This window comes from Eutrema salsugineum, unplaced genomic scaffold (assembly GCF_000478725.1).
Source record: "Eutrema salsugineum unplaced genomic scaffold, Eutsalg1_0 scaffold_9, whole genome shotgun sequence".
In the NCBI taxonomy this organism is placed as follows: Eukaryota; Viridiplantae; Streptophyta; class Magnoliopsida; order Brassicales; family Brassicaceae; genus Eutrema; species Eutrema salsugineum.
The window spans coordinates 5,123,075-5,141,790 of NW_006256342.1; the positions used below are offsets into that span (position 1 = coordinate 5,123,075).

Consider the following 18,716-nt stretch of genomic DNA (forward strand, 5'->3'; position numbering starts at 1 on the left):
TGTTTCTTCCCTTTTGTTCTCACTTCCATTGCTGCAAGCTGCAGCCGCACATCATATCCTTTTTATTTCTTTGCTTTTTTAATTGGGGGGGAATATTGGTTTTGTAGCTTTTTTTTTTTTTTCTTGCATGTGGTCTCTAATTAGACATGTCTAATGTTAGTAAGAAGAGATAATCAGAAAAAAAAAAATTGTTTTGAAACATTCGGTAAATCTACTAGAACGAAGGTCTTGCATTTTTTTCTTTAAAGTTTTCAGTGCTTTTGCAATCTTTTTAATTTGATAAACTTCTCCTGAGACAGAAGTTGATTTTAGAGAAAATCCAACCCGTATAATTCATATGTAGTAGCCAATAAAAATTAAAACAGAGGTCCAATACAATGGCCTCAAATTAACAAAGGGAGACAATTCTAGGATTTCATAGGAGACTTCTGCTACAAGTTATAAACTTGTAACAAAGAGTGGAATAATACAGCGAGAGTTTCGAAAATTGAGAATCAATTTGCATAGTTACGAAACTGAATGATAGATTTGAAAACATAAGTTACCTCATGGATCTTTGAAACCTTGCCTTATACTTGCATAGTTACTTGTACGCAACTCCATAGACATGAGGTCTTATGATCCAAGGGAAGCTATAGATTGCCGCCGTATTGATCTCTGTGCCACCACCGAAACCGGCAGCCGAAATGTATAAACCGGTGTTTCTTGTCAAATGGCATCCGTCTGCAACTACTTGCTGCAATGGATCCAATACATTTTGGATATTCCTGAAAAAAGATCCATCTGCAACCAACCAACCCCCAAAACACAACACTTTTGGATTTCAGATTTGTCTTTAACAGTTTGATTTCAAGTGGTAGTGATGTGCATACCTTCAGCCGCTACGTGCTCGATGAATATGAAAATCCCTCCCGGTTTCAGCACACGCTTGATCTCTGAAAACAATACTCGGTTAAGGATCTATGAAAATTGCAAGACTTTCTAATGAATACAAAGTTGAGAAATCACCATTGAGTGTTTGAGTGACATCAGAGACAGAACATAGAACAAGTGTTGCAACGACTGCATCCACAGAGTCATCATCTAACGGTATAGCTTCTCCTACCTAGATACGATGAGAGACAAGATCAACAAAGAAGATAATGAAAAAGAGAGCTCTCAAAAAAGACTTAAATCAGATTTGTATAAACTCACTCCTTGGATGAATCTGAAGTTTTCTGGTTTCAGCCCGGCTTCCTTAGCAGATTCACAGGCGTACTTTTCCATTTTGTGATTCGGGTCCATACCGAAAACACAAACGTTCTCATTACTCACGTAGTACTTGAGATTAGGACCTGTACCAACACCAATCTCCAGCACTTTTTCTGCTTTACCAGTCAGATTATCGAAAAGTTTCTTCTTGTAATCCGCGATCTTATCAAATAACACAAACATAAAAACCGGAAACTCGGGTTTTTAGAAGGTGTAATAATCACAAAACAGAACTGAAATCTCAAGAAATGGATCAAAATAAAGTGATCCATCCAAGTCATAAAGACTGACCTCTGCCTCATAAGATCGCATTCCTGTGCTCAAGAACCAAGCAAAAAGCTCCTTATACCAATCTGGCCTCTGAGGATGAAATGTCTCTGAAACATCCTAGTGAAGATAAATCTTGGTCAATTACATTTCCTCCACATGTCAAGTGCAATGGTTCTCAGAAATTATATCATATTCAGTCAAGAGTACCAAACTTGGCATTTAGAATCTTTGTGCCAAAAGAAAAAAAGTTATTTACTTGTAAACTCATATTGGTGCCTATAAACAAAATCCATCTAGGAGAAAGATAAAAAGAAACAAAACTCACCTTGGAACGCGAAGCATTAGGATAATAGATGGGAACAAAGGGCATTTTCGGGCTAGCTGCTTCAAGAAAATGTTTTCTTCCACAAGAACATAAGCTTCTGGAAGAAGAAGAGCCTGAAGGAATGTGACTCTTTAGAGTGTCAGCACAAACATGATCTCGTGAAGCTCTAATTGCTAGGCGAGGTGTGTATGTGAGCGACGACACCAGTGAGGAAGGCGTTGATTGCACTTGAGTCATCATCATCATCATCATCATCATCATCAATGGCCACAATAATCATACAATCGCAGACCTTATAGTCTTTAGAACTGTCTCCAGATCTCTAGGGAATAATCTAATCTAATCTAATCTAGGGACTCGAACATTACAGAATAATACTTTCAAGATTGAAGCTTTTAAAAATACACAATAGTTATTTTATATCAACAAGTACACCCTGTCACACCCATATCGATATCAGACTTACCTAATACTATATAAAATAGACAACCACCATCATTAGATTTATTAATATCATTGAATATGTACAATCATTATCATACCTTGGATGAGTTTAAGAGACACACTCCTGTTTTTCTAATTGTAAGCAACCCCATAGACATGAGAGCTTATGTAAGCAAACCTAGAAAGAGAGGCCTTTTTAATATCTGCACCGCCATTAAACCCGGCTTCTAAAATATACTTTCCGGTGTGCCTCGTCAGGTGACATCCGTCGGCAACAACTTGTTGCAATGGATCCAACACATTCTGCACCAACCTCAGAAATGAACCATCTGCTCAGCCAAAAACCAAAAAAAAACTTCTGACTTTAGCATCATAGTGTCTACTATGGACTCAGATGAATTCCGAGTCAAAAGAGATACCTTCTGCTGCAACATGTTCTATGAAAATGTAAATCCCTCCCGGTCTTAGAATCCGTTTTATCTCTGTAACAAAACCATAGCAACCAAACTGTTTGATGAGCATTATTGTTCTCATCTGTTACTACGTTGGATTTAAAGAAAGTACACGATTACCTTTGAGTGTTCGAGTGACATCAGTGACGGAACAAAGCACGAGAGTCCCCACAACTGCATCAACCGATGCATCTTCTAACGGAATAGATTCTCCAAGCTAAGCAAAAATCAACAGGAGAGAAATGTAGCATCAAGGGATGCACCAACAAGGATCAATGCAATGATGATGAATTTTGAATCCATTATCACAAAGTTACAGCGTGAATGAATCTAAAATCTTCGGGTTTTAAACCCGCTTCTGCAGCGGATCTGCGTGCGTAGCTTTCCATTTTAGCGTTTGGATCCACACCAAGAACAGAAACGTTTGGAATAACTGTTGTGTAGTACTTGAAATTGGGACCTGTTCCAATGCCAATCTCCAAAATCTTTTCTGCTTTTCCAACCAAATTATCAAAGAGTTTCATCTTGTAACCAGAAATCTGAACAAAAGAAGAAGATATATAAGAATATGACAAACAAAAAGGAATGTAAGATCATCAAACTCATGAAGTTATTGACCTCTTTCTCGTAAGATTCCATCTCTGTGTTCATTGACCAAGCGAAGAGCTCCTCATACCAATCTGGCTTTGGAGGACGCAATCTTTTCAAATCGTCCTGATAAACAAAAGAATAGATTTTTAGATGATAAGAGGATGCATTACTCATCAATTAAAGATAAACCCTAAAGCTCAATCATTTTGGGGATTTTTCATTCGACAATCCGATGTACCCAATTTCAGATCAAGCGAGAAAAAAGGTAAAAACTTTCAACACAAACTGGAGTCAAAGGAAGAAACCGTTGAGCAAGAAGCAGAGGCGAAGGAGGGAGAGATGGGAAGAAACGGCATCGAAGTCATAGCTCCAAGAAAATGCCTTCTTCCACAGGTACATAAGCTGAAAGAGGAGACAGAATCTGTCTTAATGAGATTCTTCTGGGTTCTGACGGAATCTCGCGAAGCCCTAATCGTTCTTCGTCGTGAGTTGGTTATCGTCGAGATCAGTGAAGAAGTTGACAAGTGCAGGATCGCCATTGCTGACCCAAAAGCTCAATTACGCATCATAATCGGAAAAGAAAGCAGAAGAGTGAAGAAGATGAAGATATACTTTGTACCGCCAGATTTCATCCACATGTGAAATCTCTTTTATACAAACGTCTCTTTCCAAAATTTCAAAATTTAATTACAATAAAGTTACAAACTTTGGAATGAGTTTAAGACAAATTTTCTTGTTTTAGTTTGTATGCAACGCCATAGACATGAGGGCCTAAGTGATAAAAGCTAGAAAGAGAAGCCTTGTTGATTGATATCCACACCGCCATTGAATCCAGCTTCTAAAATGTAATCACTTGTGTGCCTCGTTAGATGACATCCATCGGCTACAACTTGTTGCACTGTATCCAACACATTCTGCACCAACCTCGTTAGTTTTCATCTTTCCTGCATCAATGGATTCTGATGGATTCCTCTTGACTTAAAAGAGATACCTTCAGCTGCAACATGTTCCATGAAAAGGTAAAGCCCTCCCGGTCTTTAGAATCCGCTTTATCTCTGTAATGTATCCAAATGTTTATGACTATTGCTTTCTTTTGTTAAGATTGCTACTAATCTCACATCTGAAGTAAGATGTTACCGTTGAGCGTTTTGAGAGATATCTGTGACACAACACATCACGAGACTTCCCACAACTGCATCAACTGATGCAATGGTATAGATTCTGTTCTAGGTGCATCTTCTAATGGACCAGAGACATCTTTTTAAAGTAACAAGATATTGGTGTACCTAACACAAAATTCTGTCACATGCGATATCTATTCATGTGATAGTTCTTTTGGGAACTCTTGGATATGGGCTAGGGATTGAAGATCATTGGCTAGACGGATCTAATTATGTTCTCTGTTTGTACTAAATTGCAAAACCATTCATCAGTGTTGTGTTCGTCACTAGCGACTTGTCTTATAAACTTTCTCATTTCCTTTTTCAGTAATGAAAATTCAGTTACAATTGCAGTCATAAAAAATCTTAGACATTGTAGTGTTAAAGAGTTGATTAGTTTTACTTGTAAGCAACTCCATAGATATGAGGTCTTGTTATCCACGGGAAGCTATAGATAGACACCGTCTCTATTTCGGCACCGCCACTGAAACCAGCTTCCAAGATGCACTCTCTTGTGTTTCTTGTCAAATGGCATCCATCTGAAAATTTCTGCTGCAATGGATCCAACAGCTTCTGCAAACGCCTGAAGAACGATCCATCTATAACCAAATAGCATTTCAGGTTATGGTAAGAGTTCTCTCTCTCTCTCTCTCTCTCTCTCTCTCTATCTGTGTGTACACTTTTGTACCTTTTGCTGCAACATGTTCTAAGAAGATGAAAATCCCTCCTGGTCTCAATACCCTTTTGATTTCTGATAGAAATCCTGAAAAGGGTTACTTTCTATTTGTATAGAATTGAGCAATGATGTTTTAATTAGTTGGAAGAACGTATTACCGTTGAGTGTTTTAGTGACATCAGATACAGAACATAGAACAAGTGTTGCAACGACTGCATCCATAGAATCATCATCTAGTGGTATAGCTTCTCCTACCTAGCAACAGACAAGATCAACAGAGAAGTATAGAACTAACATCAGTGGATTATAAGAAAAAGACAATATTTGTAGGATGCAAACTGATAACCAAAAACTTACTCCTTGCTTGAATTTAAAGCTTTTAGGTTTCAATCCTGCTTTCGCAGCGGATTTGCGTGCGTGCTTCTTCATTTTGGGATTTGGATCCAACCCAAGAACAGTTACGTTCATATTACGAGCAGCGTAGTATCTCATATTAGGACCAGTCCCAATACCAATCTCCAACACCTTCTCTGCTTTTGCAGTCAGTTTATCAAACACCTTAATCTTGCAATCCTCAATCTTTACCAAAGAAGAAACAGAGGGAAAAAAAAAAATCAAAACTTTTAAGACTCTGAGGAATCAGTCAAAATAATGATGCAAAAACCAGCTCATGAACACAAAAGACCTCTTCCAAATAAGACTGCATCCATGAGTTCAATAGCCAGGAGTTAAGCCTTCTAATATACCTCCGGACTCTTCGGATGATGTGCTCCCTGAAAACCCTGATGCACACACCAAAACTCTTAAAACTATGACACTATCAATATATCTCTTCTGTACAGAACTCACTCAGATCAAGAAGTCAACTTCCAGATGCAACCAATCTAATTACATGTCATGGAAAGTATTGAGATAAGGATGTCAAGTATATTATGATTAGATACACTTAAATTTATTTCTATCTCGCCTCCTAATCTATTTGGGATCTAGAGAGATTTCCATAAGTTATTTCATTGTATCAAAGCTACATGAAATCTTTGACTGTATCTAATATGTTTTGTTAATTCTGTGATTAACATATGGCCAATGATTACACTAAATGCATCTGAGGAAAAAAAAAAGAGTGAGTCCGTACCTTTGAGCACGAAGCATTGTGAGGAACAGAGCTGAGAAAACGGTGTAGTAACAGTACTAGAAGGAGGAGGAGAAGCAACCTTGAATAAGATGAGCCTTCTTGTCTTAGAACGAACATGGTCTCTTTAAGCTCCAATTTAATGGTGGGACATCCCAAAGTTACTTACTTTGGAAAGGTCAAGTTAATAAGGAAACAACAAAGAAAAGACGAAACAGAGGAAACAAAAAAATAAATGCAAGTTTTTGACTTTCCATTCCCATCAAAATTGGATAAACATATGGGATTGATTCTCTAACATTTCGGGTTAAGTATGGTTCAATTTGGTTTAGCGCATGTACTTAGAGACTTGCTAAACTAAGATCAAAATATTCCTGCAATATGATCCCTGCAAAAATATCCCTGCAATAAAATCTCTGCAATAATGTCCAGAGAAGCACAAAAAGAATCTGCAAAATACAAGTCTGAATCATTTTGAAACTCATGTACGAAGTGATCTACAAAAGAGATACTCTATCTTCTCATTCTTGCTGCTTTGCGGCGAACAACATCGAGAATCCGGCAAAATTCAAAGAACAGTGAAGATTGATCTCCTTCAAGTCCGGTCCGACTAACACGATTGGCTCCTGCGAGATTGTTACAAGGACTACCTCCTATAACCAGATCAAATCCTCCATAATGATCCATAAGTTCCTCAATCTTATGGTCGTCTAATGCTTGAACATCTTTAAACTCTATCAGAACATCGCCCATTTGTTTCGTCTCCTCCCAAAAACTCCGCAAGATGTTTCTGTTGACCTCTGAAATCTCAACAGAGACAATCACTTTCATTGGAATCTGCAGACGTCGAAGTGCCACTTCTCCACCACCTATGCCCGAGAAGAGTGACAGAACCTTTATTCCTTTTGGGAACAAGTGTTTAAGCACAGACAAGTGATAGGCAACAGTATCCACCTATACAAAACAAAACAAGGTTAGAACCAAATACCTTTTAATCAAAACTTAATTGACAAAGAGCATTATTTATACAACTATACCTGGAATGAGTTTCCCAGAGACTTGTACCTATCAGTTTTAGTAATACCACCTCCTCTAGTATGATCTTTTGGGAATCCTAGAAGCTTTTCTATCTCATCTGGTTCAAGTGGGGCAACCTTGTTCTTTCCAACCCAAACCAGATTCCATCTCTTGCATTGTTCAATGATCTCTTTCTGCACAAACAGATTCTTATCATCTTTCTCTAGAACTTTCCGTATTTTATTTGTCATTTGAGCACTAGCAACGCAAGTCTGCAGACAGTTCAGTTAGTTCTATCATCCCAACTAGGCCACCATCTCTCAGCCCAAGGCAGAGCTTTATGGATGTAGCCTCTTTTTCTTGCAGCTGCACAGAAATACTGAGAATCCACAAACTCGGGCTTGATACCATACAATTTGCTGGAGATCTTGGCCCAAACTCCTTTAGGCGCTATAGCAACGTTTTCATAATAGAAGTAAGGTGGACCTCGAGCAACATCTGGAAGTGGGACTGGTCTCTGCGTCATAAGTCCAGGTTCGTTAGGTACACCAAACCCGATCATTGGATTTGGTAGACGGATTAACTCTTCATCACTGGCCATGGCAGTGTTCGGGATTCTCCTTCTTGTCGGTGGCTCACTGCATGCTCGCCTCTTGTTGCTGTTGATTATTGGCTGCAACCACAACCAAAAGATCAGGCTTTCAAACTACTGATTTCTCATGAACAAGGATTAAAACTGCATAATTTAAGGAAAACTGTAACGCCCTTCAAGACACTTAAACTCGTTACCTCATAAGGTTCTGCATAAAACTCATCGAACTCACGTGCCATCTGAGCAGCAAAGATGAAGTCAACGACCTCTGCAACACCTGCATTTTCTCCTGAAAGGTTTGAGAAGAAACACGAATGCAAGGACACTAATTGCATCGACGAGAGAAATAAATATAAACATATAGCAGGATCAGATCTCTCTATAGCATATAACAGATATGGATAGAAAAACAAGAAATACTGTTATGTATCATGATATAATAGTTTACCGAGAGGTTACCACATCTCTCTATAGCTATAGAAGCCTCTTCCCTTGGATAGCCCATTTTTATCAATGCTTGCAATCTACCTTCTTCGTGGGGGTAGTTTATTTCATTCTGCAATTTTCCAAAGCAGATAAGAAGTCAATGTTGTACAACCTTCCTCTACAAAATGTAAAATGCATTGAAACGAAAAGAATGTAGAGAAAATTAGACAGCCGAGCAAGTAAGGAAAAGTCTTAAACTAGGAAAAAATAGTATATATACCTCTTCATCTGAAGATGATAGACCTGAGTAATGATTTGAGTCACCATTATTATCTGATAAGTTGCTGTTGTTGTTGGTGCTCTCTGCCTCCTGCAAAACAGTAACTAGCGATTAATACATGAAAATTCTAATTTTTATAATACGGAATAGTCGGAGTTACTACTTACTTCATTATTCAGAAGTGCGTTTGTTACCTCTTCTATTTTCCCTTCTCCTGCATATCATCAATGACAGTTCAGAAATCTGCATCAAATTTCTCCCACTTTCTTGGAAAATAAAAGAGAGCGAAAGATATGTCATTACCATAATCTTGTATAGCTTTTATCACCGAATCATGTGGAAAACCCATCCTAATAAGCTGATCAATGACCTTAGATTTTGGAGAACTAGCTTCAGAGCTTGTCTACACAATGAAACATAGATTGGAGTTAAAATTACATGTCTAGCAAACATCAACAGATGCCATGAGTTTACAAACAAGGAAACTATGACCACAAAAGAAGAAGTTAGAAAACAAATCAGAAGCAACAGATGAAAAGACGTCATTGAAAAGTAGGTAGAAGATTGGAAGTTAACGAGTATCTACTCACTGCATAATTCAGAAGGGTGTTCGTTATCTCGTCTATATTCTCTTCTCCTGCAAATTATCAAGGACAGTTCAGAAAGCTGCAATTAAATGCTCCCAATCCTTGGAAGAAGAGCAAAAGATTCATCATTACCATAATCTTGTACAGCTTTTATCACCGATTCCTCAGGAAACCCCATTCTAATAAGCTGATCAATGACCTTAGAATTTGAAGAACTAGCTTCAGAGCTTGTCTACACAAATAAACATAGAATGGAGTCAAAATTACAAGTCTAGCAAATATCAACAGACATGAGTTTACAAACATGCAAACTATGAACACAAAAGAACAAGTTAGAAAACAATTCAGAAGCAACAGATGGAAAAACGTCATGGAAAAGTAGGTACACAATTGGAAGTTATCGAGTATCTACTCACTGCATTATTCAGAAGTGCGTTTGTTATCTCTTCTATATTCTCTTCTCCTGCATATCATCAAGGACAGTTCAGAAAGCTGCATCAAAACTCTCCCAGTTTCTTGGAAAAAAAAAGAGAGCAAAAGATTCATCATTACCATAATCTTGTATAGCTTTTATCACCGATTCCTCAGGAAAACCCATCCTAATAAACTGATCAATGACCTTAGATTTCGAAGAACTAGCTTCAGAGCTTGTCTACACAATGAAAAATTGAATGTATCAAATCACATGATTAGCAAATATCAAACAGATGCCATGAGATTACAAACAAGGAAACTATAAGCACAAAAGAAGTAAGTTAGAAAACAACTCGGAAGCAACAAATATCTACTTACTGCATTTTTCAGAAGTGCGTTCGTTATCTCGTCTACATTTTCTTCTCCTGCATATTATCAAGGATAGTTCACAAAGCTACATTAAAGATTCTCCAAATTCTTTGGAAGAAAAGGGCCAAAAGATTAATCGATACCATGATCTTGTACAGCTTTTATCACCGATTCCTCCGGAAAACCCATCCCAATAAACTGATCAATGACCTTAGCTCTCGAAGAACTAGCTTCAGAGCTCATCTTCGCAAATATCTCGTCTACATTTTCTTCTCCTGCATATTATCAAGGATGGTTCACAAAGCTACATTAAAGATTCTCCAAATTCTTTGGAAGAAAAGAGCAAATTTTTTTAATCGATACCATGATCTTGTACAGCTTTTATCACGGATTCCTCCGGAAAATCCATCCCAATAACCTGATCTATGACCTTTGCTCTCGAAGAGCTAGCTTCAGAGATCATCTTCGCAAATATCAAAAGATAAAATCGAAAGACCAAGTCGGGTTTTTCAAGCGGTGTCAATTACGGGTTCGTCGGAAAAATCTGAACTTGAGTTATGCTTCTGAGCTTCTCGACGTTGAAGGGTTTTTGCTTGCCGGAGAAGGATTTTGACTGAGAGTGAGACTCAGACGGAGACTGGCATCACACGTGTCAAATGGTCAATTGTTTTACGCGCGTGTGTAGCACGGCCTAATTAGTAAACATATGGGTACTTAATACTGTGTCTGACTATTTGAATTAGTTGATTATTCCAATATCAATTTTGTAATCTTACTTCGAATCCCGATATTTTAGAAGGTAAAATGTACTTCCTCCCCCGTTATGAAATAAATGATGTTTTAACATTGTACACTAAACATTTAATTGATACCATTTCCTATACTAAACTTCAATTTTTATCATTTCCAATATAATGCAACCAATACAAAAGAATATGCAGAATTTAAAAAGTCAAATATAATTAAAAAAACTAATTAATTTTGTTTTGATAAGTGAGAAAATGAGTATATTGTGAATGAGTCTACTGACTACTGCGACTTTCGATTTCCTTGACTTAGTCTCTACTTTATCAGCAATCAGCAGCAATTTGAGAGATTGCAAGATTGATTTTCAGATGAATATATAAACCAAACCATTTTGATTAAGAAGAGGGCTTTGATGGATCACTAAAGCAAACCATTTTGCAATCAATAGACATTCAAAACCACGAGGTTCGTATGTGATACAGATTTGCAAGTATGATAAATGTAATAGACTCGATATTACAACCGATTGCAAAACAATCCTGGTCGCTTATTCTTCTGTAAAATTGACTTGTGGTGTTGTTTGTTGTTGCTCCTCAAGAGAGATCTATAATGTTTGTTCACGATTTGATACTGTCTTTCACGTCACCATCGCCGCTGCTGCCATCATCCTTTGAGTTAGCATCGTTAACAGGTGATGCGCAAGCTTGGTCATCGAGAGGTTCGTTGTTGTCAGTCTCACAGTCTGATTTCACAAGATTTCAAAAGAGATTCGTTGAATGACAAATGGAATCAAAGAAAACAAGGTTTGTGGATTCGTATATATCTAAAAATGTCACCTTCAGGGCCTGAAGCTAAAGCCATTCGTCTCGCTCTTGGTTGCTGGTGCGGTGTTGGCTGTTGCATGAACAGAGATATATTAGTTTCAAAGAGACAAAGAAGAAACAAATGTAGAAGCAAAAGAAAGAAGATTTTTCACTTTACCTGCAGTTTTGGGCGGAGGGCTTCCAGAGGTCCTTTCGGCTTTTGTCCTTTTTGCTGATTAAAAATGGCAAATTTCAAGTCATTTGCTTGTGGTTTTAACTCTTTTGTAAAACAGCACACCACATAGAAAAGAGACAGTCATAGAAATAAGATTCAAGGATAGTTGGTATTTGCAAAGAATCACCTTGCCTAAAGCCCAATCAGCCGAGTCAAAAAACGCACGCTCATGATCCTTGAATGAAAACAACATGAATACAAGCTGAAATTAGCTTTTCTAATGGAGAGATTATGGAAGAGAAGGGTTATGAAATCAATAGTTTTTATATGTATCAATGGTGAAACAAAAGCTACCTTGGATATCAAAGGGATCTTCTTTGGCAACATTCCATACTTTTGCTTGATCGCATTTTCCTATAGTTATACCAACAAATGACCAAATGAGAAGAATGAGTCAAAACTAAAAAAAAGGGACAGACTTGTGAATATAGAAAATGATCATTACAATGTCCCTGAACACTAAAACTCTAAAATGCTAACTCCAATAGCAAAAGATTCAAAATTTACCTCAGGCTCAGATGATGGTTGTTGTTCATTAGAAACCTTCTTTTCAGTCAGAGTATCATCAATAAGCTCCTTGCCCTTGACGTCTTCCATAACTGTATGTTTCAAAATTCTATGTTAATACAGTAAGAGCATAGTACTACACATCTAATCTTGTTCTTCTCACTACAAAATCAAAACCATGGAAAAAGTCCACTCTCGTTTTCAAAAACTTCCTAGTGATACAGTGATGGAGAAACCGAAATTCAATCAAGATCTAAAATATGACTCTAAATCACACTAGAAATTTAAATTTACGATTGTTCAAGCATACTCGGAACATGAATCAGGAAAAATCAACAAGAAGAAGAAGATGAAGAAGTAAACCAATAGGGAACAGAGTTCAGTGAAACCATTTACCTGAAGTAGAGGTGGATGAAGAACGCCGGTTACCGTGAAGAGATTCCGACGAGAACCGGGACAGATCCGATCTAGTGGATTTATAGTGTTGTTTATCTTTCCCGGAGCTGCACGTTCCACGATGACGATGCTTCAACTTAACGCAGCAAATATTCTCTCCTTCTCATAAGTCAGAGATTTGGGCCTTATTGGGCCGAATTTTCCAACTTATCAAGATTCCCTTAATCACTGCTTGAAAAGGGAATTTTTCTTGAGTTTACCAAATCATTAGTATTTTTCTTTGATTCGGTTATCATTAGAGATTCAAAGTTTTTTAAAAATTTGATTGAGATTTCGTTACTAAAAGGTCAATTTTTTTTCCATTACTCTATAAAGTTGATCTTATTTGGTGGTTTGAGAACAAAATAGTCACAAAAGACTCATATTTATCATCTTGGATCATTTCACAAGGATTTTACTTTCCCCTTTATTGTTCTACTCTTTTCTTTTTATTTGTCTATGAACGTCTAGATACAGTAACTTTCAAACCATGCGCCATGGAAAGGATCGTCATCATTCGATACTTGACAGGATGATTTGGCACCAAATGGAACTTATAGAATCTGCAAAGAATCGCCATTGCCATCTTCATTTGAAGATAAGCTGAATCTTTTCCCAAACATATCCTAGGTCCAGCCTGCATAATTTCACACAAAACTCGTGTTGTTATATCCATCAAAATTCTTGTATGTGCATGTGTTTTATATACAACGTTTGATTGTGTACCTGAAAAGCTGTGAACTTGAAAGGAGATGCGTTTTGAAAGGTTCCATCTTTAAGCCATCTCTCGGGTTTAAACGACGCCGCATCTGATCCCCAATTGTATTCCATACGACCCATTGAGTAAGGAACATATGTAACCATCCCTCCTGCTTTTACTTTTGTTCCATTAGGTAATATATCATCTTCTAATACTCCTTTTGGATCCTACAATATATATGATCCAAAACATGTTTAAAATATGTTTCTTTTGTTGCCTTAAATTCAAATTTTGATGGATTTTAATGGTGTAACTACCTGAGGAACCGCAGGGTAGAGACGAAGTGTTTCTGTTACCACGGCGTGTAAGTAGTGTAGCTTTCCTAAGGAATCGTAGTTCAACAGTCCTGCGAATTGTGTTACCCTCTCGTTGAAAGACTTGAAATCCTCTGTATCGTAATGGTGCAACGGTGTTTTAGTCTCTTCTGCTTTTTCTCTTTCGAGTTCTTTTAGCTCTGAGCAAAGCTTCTCTGCGACTTGTTCATGCATCATTATCATGTATATAGCCCAAGTGAGAGTTGTTGCTGTTGTATCTCTTCCAGCGATTACAAAGTTGAGGACAATGTCTCTTAAGCTTTTCTCTGTTTCTTTGCTTTCAGGGTCGTCGCTGATCTCAATGAACCTCGAGAGTATATCATGTTTCACCTGTTGCATTAGGATTTTAGAGAAAAAAAATTGATACTTTGTGACAAGTGCATACATTTCAGTTTTTTCTTTTTCTTACCTTATTGTTGTTGGCAGGGGATTTCTGTGTTTCTAATATCTCTGCTTTCCTTCTTCTAATGACTGAATACGTGAAATCATCTACTACTTTTATGCTCTTGCCAAGTAATGCCTCAGAGCCTATGTTAAGGAACTTCTTCAGCTTCCAAAGAGGATCTATGAAACGTAGTGTTACGATTATATTCGCAGTGTCAAAAGCCTTAGCAAAGCGATTCTCTGGTAAATCTGGAGCCAATGTCCCTATCTCCACACCAAATCCCACTTTACATATGGAGTCTTGAGTCATTCTCATCAACAATTCCTAGAGCCAGAAATATCAAGAAAAGGGATATAAGAAAAGAGAAAATATCAAGATTTGGTTTTATGGACTCTTTTTATTACCTGCATATCTACTTGTTGGTCATTGAAAGATGCTTGGCAAAGTATGGTGAAGAGCTTGAGGCTATACTCTTTAAACACTACAGTACTGAAATCTCTGAGATTCTTGGAAGCAAATTCGAAACTTGCAGTTTTCCTCTGTTTCCTCCAGAGCTCACCATCTGAGTTGAAAATCCCATCTCCCAAAAGAACTTCCATATACGAATGGTACGTCTCTCCCTTGTAACACAAAAACATAAGTGAAATTGACAAAACAACACTATTGTATTATACATTTGGTGAAGGAGTTTAGTTTTTTGCACCTTTGGGTAATTTGAGAAATTGGTTTTGAGGACGTGTTCAACATTTATGGGATCTGCTATGTATGTGTAGGTAGTGAATGGCATTGGGACAACTACAGTTCTTGAGTCATAGAGATACTCAACGAGCCAATCGTGCATTCGGTCAAAATTAGTCAACTGCTCGATCGCTGCTCCGACCAAAGGCCAAGTCTTTGGACCTCTCTGCTTCCTCTGTCCCCAACGGTGCAAGAAGATCCATGATGTCACCATGCAAGCCAGAACGATCCATATTGACATTTTTTTTGGATTGTTTCTTTGTATATGAAAAATAAGGACTACAGAAGGTTCATGGAGTTTTTATATCTCTATATGGTTTGTTTATAAATCAGCCAAAGCATGTGATAAATCTACTACTTAGCTAACAATCTTTTTTTTTTTATTGCCCTTCTTTGTAGAAATGGTTCACTTCTTTAGTGTGTATGGTCTCTTGGTTTTTATAAACCGTATTGGTACACAAAAACCGGTCAAGAAAAGGGCCTACATTTTTTTTTGAAACGTCTTATTTTATGATAAGTCCCTTTCTTCCCATTAAGTTTGAGTCTGCGCAGACCGAATCAAAAAAATGAGGTTTAAAGTACGATGATGACATGTTAACATTCGTTATATAACGAAAACGACAAAGATAAGTAACCCAAATGCATTGCATCTGGCGTAGGTTCCTCCACACGCCATCGACTTTTTCATTCCAAGTTAACGTAATCTCTTTTGTATCTCTCAGAAAACATCGAATATTACAAGAGTCTTTTGTTTATTAGTTAGCATAATGTTAAATAAACTCCATGACTTCGTCTAAACACGCTGAAGCAGCTTAATATTAATTAAACATGTTTTTGGTTTCACATTGGAGAAACTATAAAATCCCCATTTGGGTCTTTTTAGTTAATATTTAACAATTTTCCTATACCCAAACTAAGGAAAAATATCTACCAAACTTTCCAAGCAAATCTTTTTTGGGGGCTTTCATGTTTTTCTCTTCTTTTTTACTAAACCCATCACTAAAACTGAAACATAGCTTGACAATGATGGTTTAAGACCTCTTCTTGGTTAATCTGTTGATCTCCTCCGAACCAACCAGACTGGTTCATATTCATACTGTCCGAATAATCAGGATGATGAAGATCGAACGGTGTTAAAATGTGAGAGATGGGTCCCATGTAATCCATTTCCAACAAATGAGCAAGCGAACACGTCCTCGGAATTTTCGTCGACGTCATCATTATCTCTTCCTCATTTCTTCTCTCTGCTTCGTTCGTAACAACTGTTAACGTCTCTTCGATTTGTACTTCATCCATGAAACCTTCTTTTTCATCCAGAAGCTTCCCTGCTCCTTTCTTCTTGTATATCCTACACAATACCCATTCATCTAACTGCAAAATATATCAAAAACTTAATTTAACATTGTTAACAAATTTGAGCTATATATAGTTTTCGTTTCGTGTGCTTACTCTCATCGAGCCGTTACGTTTTGTCGATGGTTTACGTGGATCGTGGAGACGATACTCATGCATGATCCAGTCAGTTTTGATTCCCTTGGGAGGTCGACCTTTGTAGAAGACGAGAGCTTTCTTCACACCCACGTTACTCGAGCCACTGTGAATGGCTTTGTCTGTACCGGTTGCTTTCCAATAACCGGAAACAGCAGCCCGGTTTGGTCTGACTCCGTTTGGATATTTCCGGTCTCTCGGGCTGAAGAAGTACCACTCATTTTCCCCAAACTCTGTTTTCTCTGTTTCAAATTCATAACGAAAAAGCAAAAATACAGAGTGTTAAAAATCATCACCGTGACTAATTGAGATTAAACAACTGTAATGAGAAATAAAGAACCGGGTCGAACCGGGTAATTGCCAAGGGTCAAATTTGTAGATATCGACTTCTGGTATGATGGAGACAGGGCATGGTTTGGACATGGTTTGGTTTCGGAGATAGTGAACGATGAGCTCTTCGTCGGTAGGATGAAATCTGAATCCTGGAGGGAGATTAGAACTTGAATTTGCTTCCATGATTATTGGACAGAAACTGTGTTTTTTTTTTTTTTGGCTGGTGTTTATGAAATGATAAAAAGCTGAGAAGGTGAGGGTTTATATGCTTGAGTATTCTTGTCGGTTAGTGTGCGTCACTTCTTTCTTATTGGTTGGTACATTGCGATTGAAATAATAATTAATTTTGTACTCTGAATGTCCTTCTCGTAGTCCTATCCATTATCTCTACTCTCTAGTCACCTATTATTGTTTTTCTTCCATATAATATTGGGAGATTGGAATTATATATATTCTATTTGTCTAACAGAGAGCAGTCACGGTTAAAAGAGCTTAAAAAGGAATTTGAGTTAGATAATGTTTTCTTTTTTCATGAAAATCATGTGATCTAAAAAGGAAAAAAGTATTATTCGACGATATTTATTTATTTCATATGAACGTGAACTCAGTATTTACTTTTATGTAAAAATCACAGATGTACCAACCAAATAAGTGAGAATGATCGGATAGTGTAGAAAATAGCTTTTTACTTGTGGATATTCTAAAGGGGCTTCTTCGTAAAAGAGAAGAGTGGACATATTGCTCAAAAAAAAAAAAAAAAGAGAGAGAGAGGACATATTGCTCAAAAAAAAAAAAGAGAGAGAGGACATATTGCTCAAAAAAAAAAAAGAGAGAGAGAGGCCATATTGCTCAAAAAAAGAGAGGAACATATAATATTTTTTTTTGGTTAAAGAGAGGAACATATAATTGAGTGCGCTTGACCACTGATTTGTTCGGTTGCATTGCATGGCTTTAGTATTAGTATTTAGGTGAATCTCCATTTCAAACCGAAGTATATTCTTTTGTCCTATTTCCCCAAATATTCGTTCTTCATTCTTCTTTATTTGCTTTCCTCCTATCTTTGTCCATCCTTTCCATACATGATACATCACCCCAACTATCAAAAAGTCATGTAACCATTATTATCTGCACTATATAGCTTTTATTACAAGACAAAAATATATATATCAACATCCATTTTATGGGGATCATATTCATATGCCTCTATATTGCATCTCTAATACATACGTAGATATTTTAGTTATAACTTTTTAACTTGCAATTCTTATTAAATTTCCTGCTGTTATATAATTAATTATGTTTTAAAAAAATCAAGATCGTAAAATATGTCGTATTGTTCATTATAATCTGATTTATCTTGTTAAATCTTATATTTTGACTGCTGACAAATTTTTAATCTAATAATAATATGCACTTCCAGAATAATTATAGCCATAGGAAATTAGGAATCCAAATGGAGAAGTACTAAAGAACTTGTATAAAACAACAACAACAAAATAAAATGTGCAGAAGAAATGTGAAGACCGTTCTTTGTCAATTTTGGAAAAGAAACGTGGCACACTATAAGGCCAGGGTCCATTTTTTTTGTTCTTGATGACGTGTTATTTTCACGTAAATAGTCATTAGGGATAAGGATTGTGGAGGGCAACGCGCCACGGCGGATTTATGAGTTAAAAATAATTAGATGTCACTAATTACGCCTGCTCTTATCTAATAGTGTCATTACCACTCCTTAATTGGATAACTAAATCTTTGTTTACTACCATTTGTCAAGAACAACTGCACACGCTGAGTTCAGATCGGACACAAGTTTCCGGAAAAAGGTTTTTGTATAATTATTAGAATGCCAAGAAACGTTCCAGCTTAAAGTGGCAACTATTTTTCCATCGGTTGTATTTTGTTTTTAGTATTATGAATTATGATTACCTTTGTATAAAACTTGGTTTCTTCTGGTTTATTTTATCGTTTTAACTTTGCAACTATAA

The 18,716-nt window shown here is 36.9% G+C and overlaps 7 protein-coding genes across 9 annotated transcripts; all 7 read right to left on the reverse strand.

Annotated features, from left to right (window-relative positions):
- Positions 1 to 356: 356 nt before the first annotated feature.
- LOC18008069 (methyltransferase-like protein 7A) lies at positions 357 to 2,194 on the reverse strand. The gene is made up of 6 exons (XM_006390942.2): positions 1,847 to 2,194; positions 1,543 to 1,638; positions 1,195 to 1,413; positions 1,009 to 1,105; positions 873 to 935; positions 357 to 783 (listed from the first exon to the last, which is right to left on the reverse strand). Exons 1-6 carry the CDS (start codon positions 2,105 to 2,107, stop codon positions 584 to 586), a joined length of 936 nt encoding a protein of 311 aa, XP_006391004.1. The 5' UTR covers positions 2,108 to 2,194; the 3' UTR covers positions 357 to 583.
- LOC18008068 (methyltransferase-like protein 7A) lies at positions 2,127 to 4,574 on the reverse strand. 3 transcript variants are annotated; one of them, XM_006390943.2, is made up of 7 exons: positions 4,325 to 4,570; positions 3,639 to 4,247; positions 3,361 to 3,456; positions 3,060 to 3,281; positions 2,863 to 2,959; positions 2,710 to 2,772; positions 2,127 to 2,619 (listed from the first exon to the last, which is right to left on the reverse strand). In XM_006390943.2, exons 2-7 carry the CDS (start codon positions 3,870 to 3,872, stop codon positions 2,423 to 2,425), a joined length of 909 nt encoding a protein of 302 aa, XP_006391005.2. In that variant the 5' UTR covers positions 3,873 to 4,247; positions 4,325 to 4,570; the 3' UTR covers positions 2,127 to 2,422. The 3 variants fall into 3 exon arrangements, with proteins under 3 accessions (XP_006391005.2, XP_024006894.1, XP_024006897.1); XM_024151126.1 differs by having other exon boundaries at positions 3,639 to 4,388; positions 4,471 to 4,569; XM_024151129.1 differs by having other exon boundaries at positions 2,410 to 2,593; positions 3,639 to 4,574.
- A 221-nt stretch (positions 4,575 to 4,795) lies between these two features.
- On the reverse strand, positions 4,796 to 6,429 carry LOC18008220 (methyltransferase-like protein 7A). Its single transcript, XM_006390944.2, has 6 exons — positions 6,305 to 6,429; positions 5,855 to 5,951; positions 5,527 to 5,748; positions 5,328 to 5,424; positions 5,182 to 5,244; positions 4,796 to 5,092 (listed from the first exon to the last, which is right to left on the reverse strand). The coding sequence occupies exons 1-6, from the start codon at positions 6,319 to 6,321 to the stop codon at positions 4,893 to 4,895; spliced, it is 696 nt and encodes a 231-aa protein (XP_006391006.1). The 5' UTR covers positions 6,322 to 6,429; the 3' UTR covers positions 4,796 to 4,892.
- A 385-nt stretch (positions 6,430 to 6,814) lies between these two features.
- On the reverse strand, positions 6,815 to 10,449 carry LOC18008768 (DNA (cytosine-5)-methyltransferase DRM1). Its single transcript, XM_024150444.1, is given in 9 exon segments — positions 6,815 to 7,255; positions 7,339 to 7,607; positions 7,610 to 7,991; positions 8,108 to 8,199; positions 8,370 to 8,466; positions 8,617 to 8,720; positions 9,203 to 9,253; positions 10,130 to 10,261; positions 10,350 to 10,449. Coding segments are annotated over 9 exon segments (1,668 nt in total).
- A 674-nt stretch (positions 10,450 to 11,123) lies between these two features.
- LOC18008217 lies at positions 11,124 to 12,807 on the reverse strand. Its single transcript, XM_006390946.2, has 7 exons — positions 12,675 to 12,807; positions 12,279 to 12,370; positions 12,066 to 12,125; positions 11,899 to 11,946; positions 11,715 to 11,768; positions 11,570 to 11,627; positions 11,124 to 11,475 (listed from the first exon to the last, which is right to left on the reverse strand). The coding sequence occupies exons 2-7, from the start codon at positions 12,366 to 12,368 to the stop codon at positions 11,351 to 11,353; spliced, it is 435 nt and encodes a 144-aa protein (XP_006391008.1). The 5' UTR covers positions 12,369 to 12,370; positions 12,675 to 12,807; the 3' UTR covers positions 11,124 to 11,350.
- Positions 12,808 to 13,170: 363 nt separating this feature from the next.
- LOC18008216 (cytochrome P450 704B1) lies at positions 13,171 to 15,151 on the reverse strand. Its single transcript, XM_006390947.2, has 6 exons — positions 14,876 to 15,151; positions 14,577 to 14,792; positions 14,197 to 14,496; positions 13,731 to 14,117; positions 13,440 to 13,640; positions 13,171 to 13,350 (listed from the first exon to the last, which is right to left on the reverse strand). The coding sequence occupies exons 1-6, from the start codon at positions 15,149 to 15,151 to the stop codon at positions 13,171 to 13,173; spliced, it is 1,560 nt and encodes a 519-aa protein (XP_006391009.1).
- Positions 15,152 to 15,710: 559 nt separating this feature from the next.
- Positions 15,711 to 16,993, reverse strand: LOC18009021 (NAC transcription factor 29). The gene is made up of 3 exons (XM_006390948.2): positions 16,749 to 16,993; positions 16,360 to 16,640; positions 15,711 to 16,281 (listed from the first exon to the last, which is right to left on the reverse strand). The coding sequence occupies exons 1-3, from the start codon at positions 16,912 to 16,914 to the stop codon at positions 15,910 to 15,912; spliced, it is 819 nt and encodes a 272-aa protein (XP_006391010.1). The 5' UTR covers positions 16,915 to 16,993; the 3' UTR covers positions 15,711 to 15,909.
- Between the last annotated feature and the right edge of the window lie 1,723 nt (positions 16,994 to 18,716).

Excerpts from the sequence above, each read along its gene's own strand:
- LOC18008216 (XM_006390947.2), bottom strand. The coding sequence starts at position 15,151 with ATGTCAATATGGATCGTTCTGGCTTGCATGGTGACATCATGGATCTTC. Across the intron at positions 13,641-13,730 it reads TCTACCCTGCGGTTCCTCAG|GATCCAAAAGGAGTATTAGA; the intron begins GTAGTTACACCA and ends TATATATTGTAG. Across the intron at positions 13,351-13,439 it reads TCAAGTTCACAGCTTTTCAG|GCTGGACCTAGGATATGTTT; the intron begins GTACACAATCAA and ends GAAATTATGCAG.
- LOC18008068 (XM_006390943.2), bottom strand. The coding sequence starts at position 3,872 with ATGGCGATCCTGCACTTGTCAACTTCTTCACTGATCTCGACGATAACC. Across the intron at positions 2,960-3,059 it reads ATTTTAGATTCATTCACGCT|CTTGGAGAATCTATTCCGTT; the intron begins GTAACTTTGTGA and ends ATTTTTGCTTAG. Across the intron at positions 2,620-2,709 it reads AGAACATGTTGCAGCAGAAG|ATGGTTCATTTCTGAGGTTG; the intron begins GTATCTCTTTTG and ends TTGGCTGAGCAG.
- LOC18008217 (XM_006390946.2), bottom strand. The coding sequence starts at position 12,368 with ATGGAAGACGTCAAGGGCAAGGAGCTTATTGATGATACTCTGACTGAA. Across the intron at positions 11,947-12,065 it reads AGATCCCTTTGATATCCAAG|GATCATGAGCGTGCGTTTTT; the intron begins GTAGCTTTTGTT and ends TTTTCATTCAAG. Across the intron at positions 11,476-11,569 it reads TTTAGCTTCAGGCCCTGAAG|ACTGTGAGACTGACAACAAC; the intron begins GTGACATTTTTA and ends TTGTGAAATCAG.
- LOC18009021 (XM_006390948.2), bottom strand. The coding sequence starts at position 16,914 with ATGGAAGCAAATTCAAGTTCTAATCTCCCTCCAGGATTCAGATTTCAT. Across the intron at positions 16,641-16,748 it reads TGACCCTTGGCAATTACCCG|AGAAAACAGAGTTTGGGGAA; the intron begins GTTCGACCCGGT and ends AATTTGAAACAG. Across the intron at positions 16,282-16,359 it reads AACGTAACGGCTCGATGAGA|TTAGATGAATGGGTATTGTG; the intron begins GTAAGCACACGA and ends TATATTTTGCAG.
- LOC18008069 (XM_006390942.2), bottom strand. The coding sequence starts at position 2,107 with ATGATGATGATGATGATGATGATGATGACTCAAGTGCAATCAACGCCT. Across the intron at positions 1,639-1,846 it reads CTAATGCTTCGCGTTCCAAG|GATGTTTCAGAGACATTTCA; the intron begins GTGAGTTTTGTT and ends TATCTTCACTAG. Across the intron at positions 1,414-1,542 it reads TGCGATCTTATGAGGCAGAG|ATCGCGGATTACAAGAAGAA; the intron begins GTCAGTCTTTAT and ends TTATTTGATAAG.
- LOC18008220 (XM_006390944.2), bottom strand. Across the intron at positions 5,749-5,854 it reads TGCAGTCTTATTTGGAAGAG|ATTGAGGATTGCAAGATTAA; the intron begins GTCTTTTGTGTT and ends TCTTTGGTAAAG. Across the intron at positions 5,093-5,181 it reads AGAACATGTTGCAGCAAAAG|ATGGATCGTTCTTCAGGCGT; the intron begins GTACAAAAGTGT and ends ATTTGGTTATAG.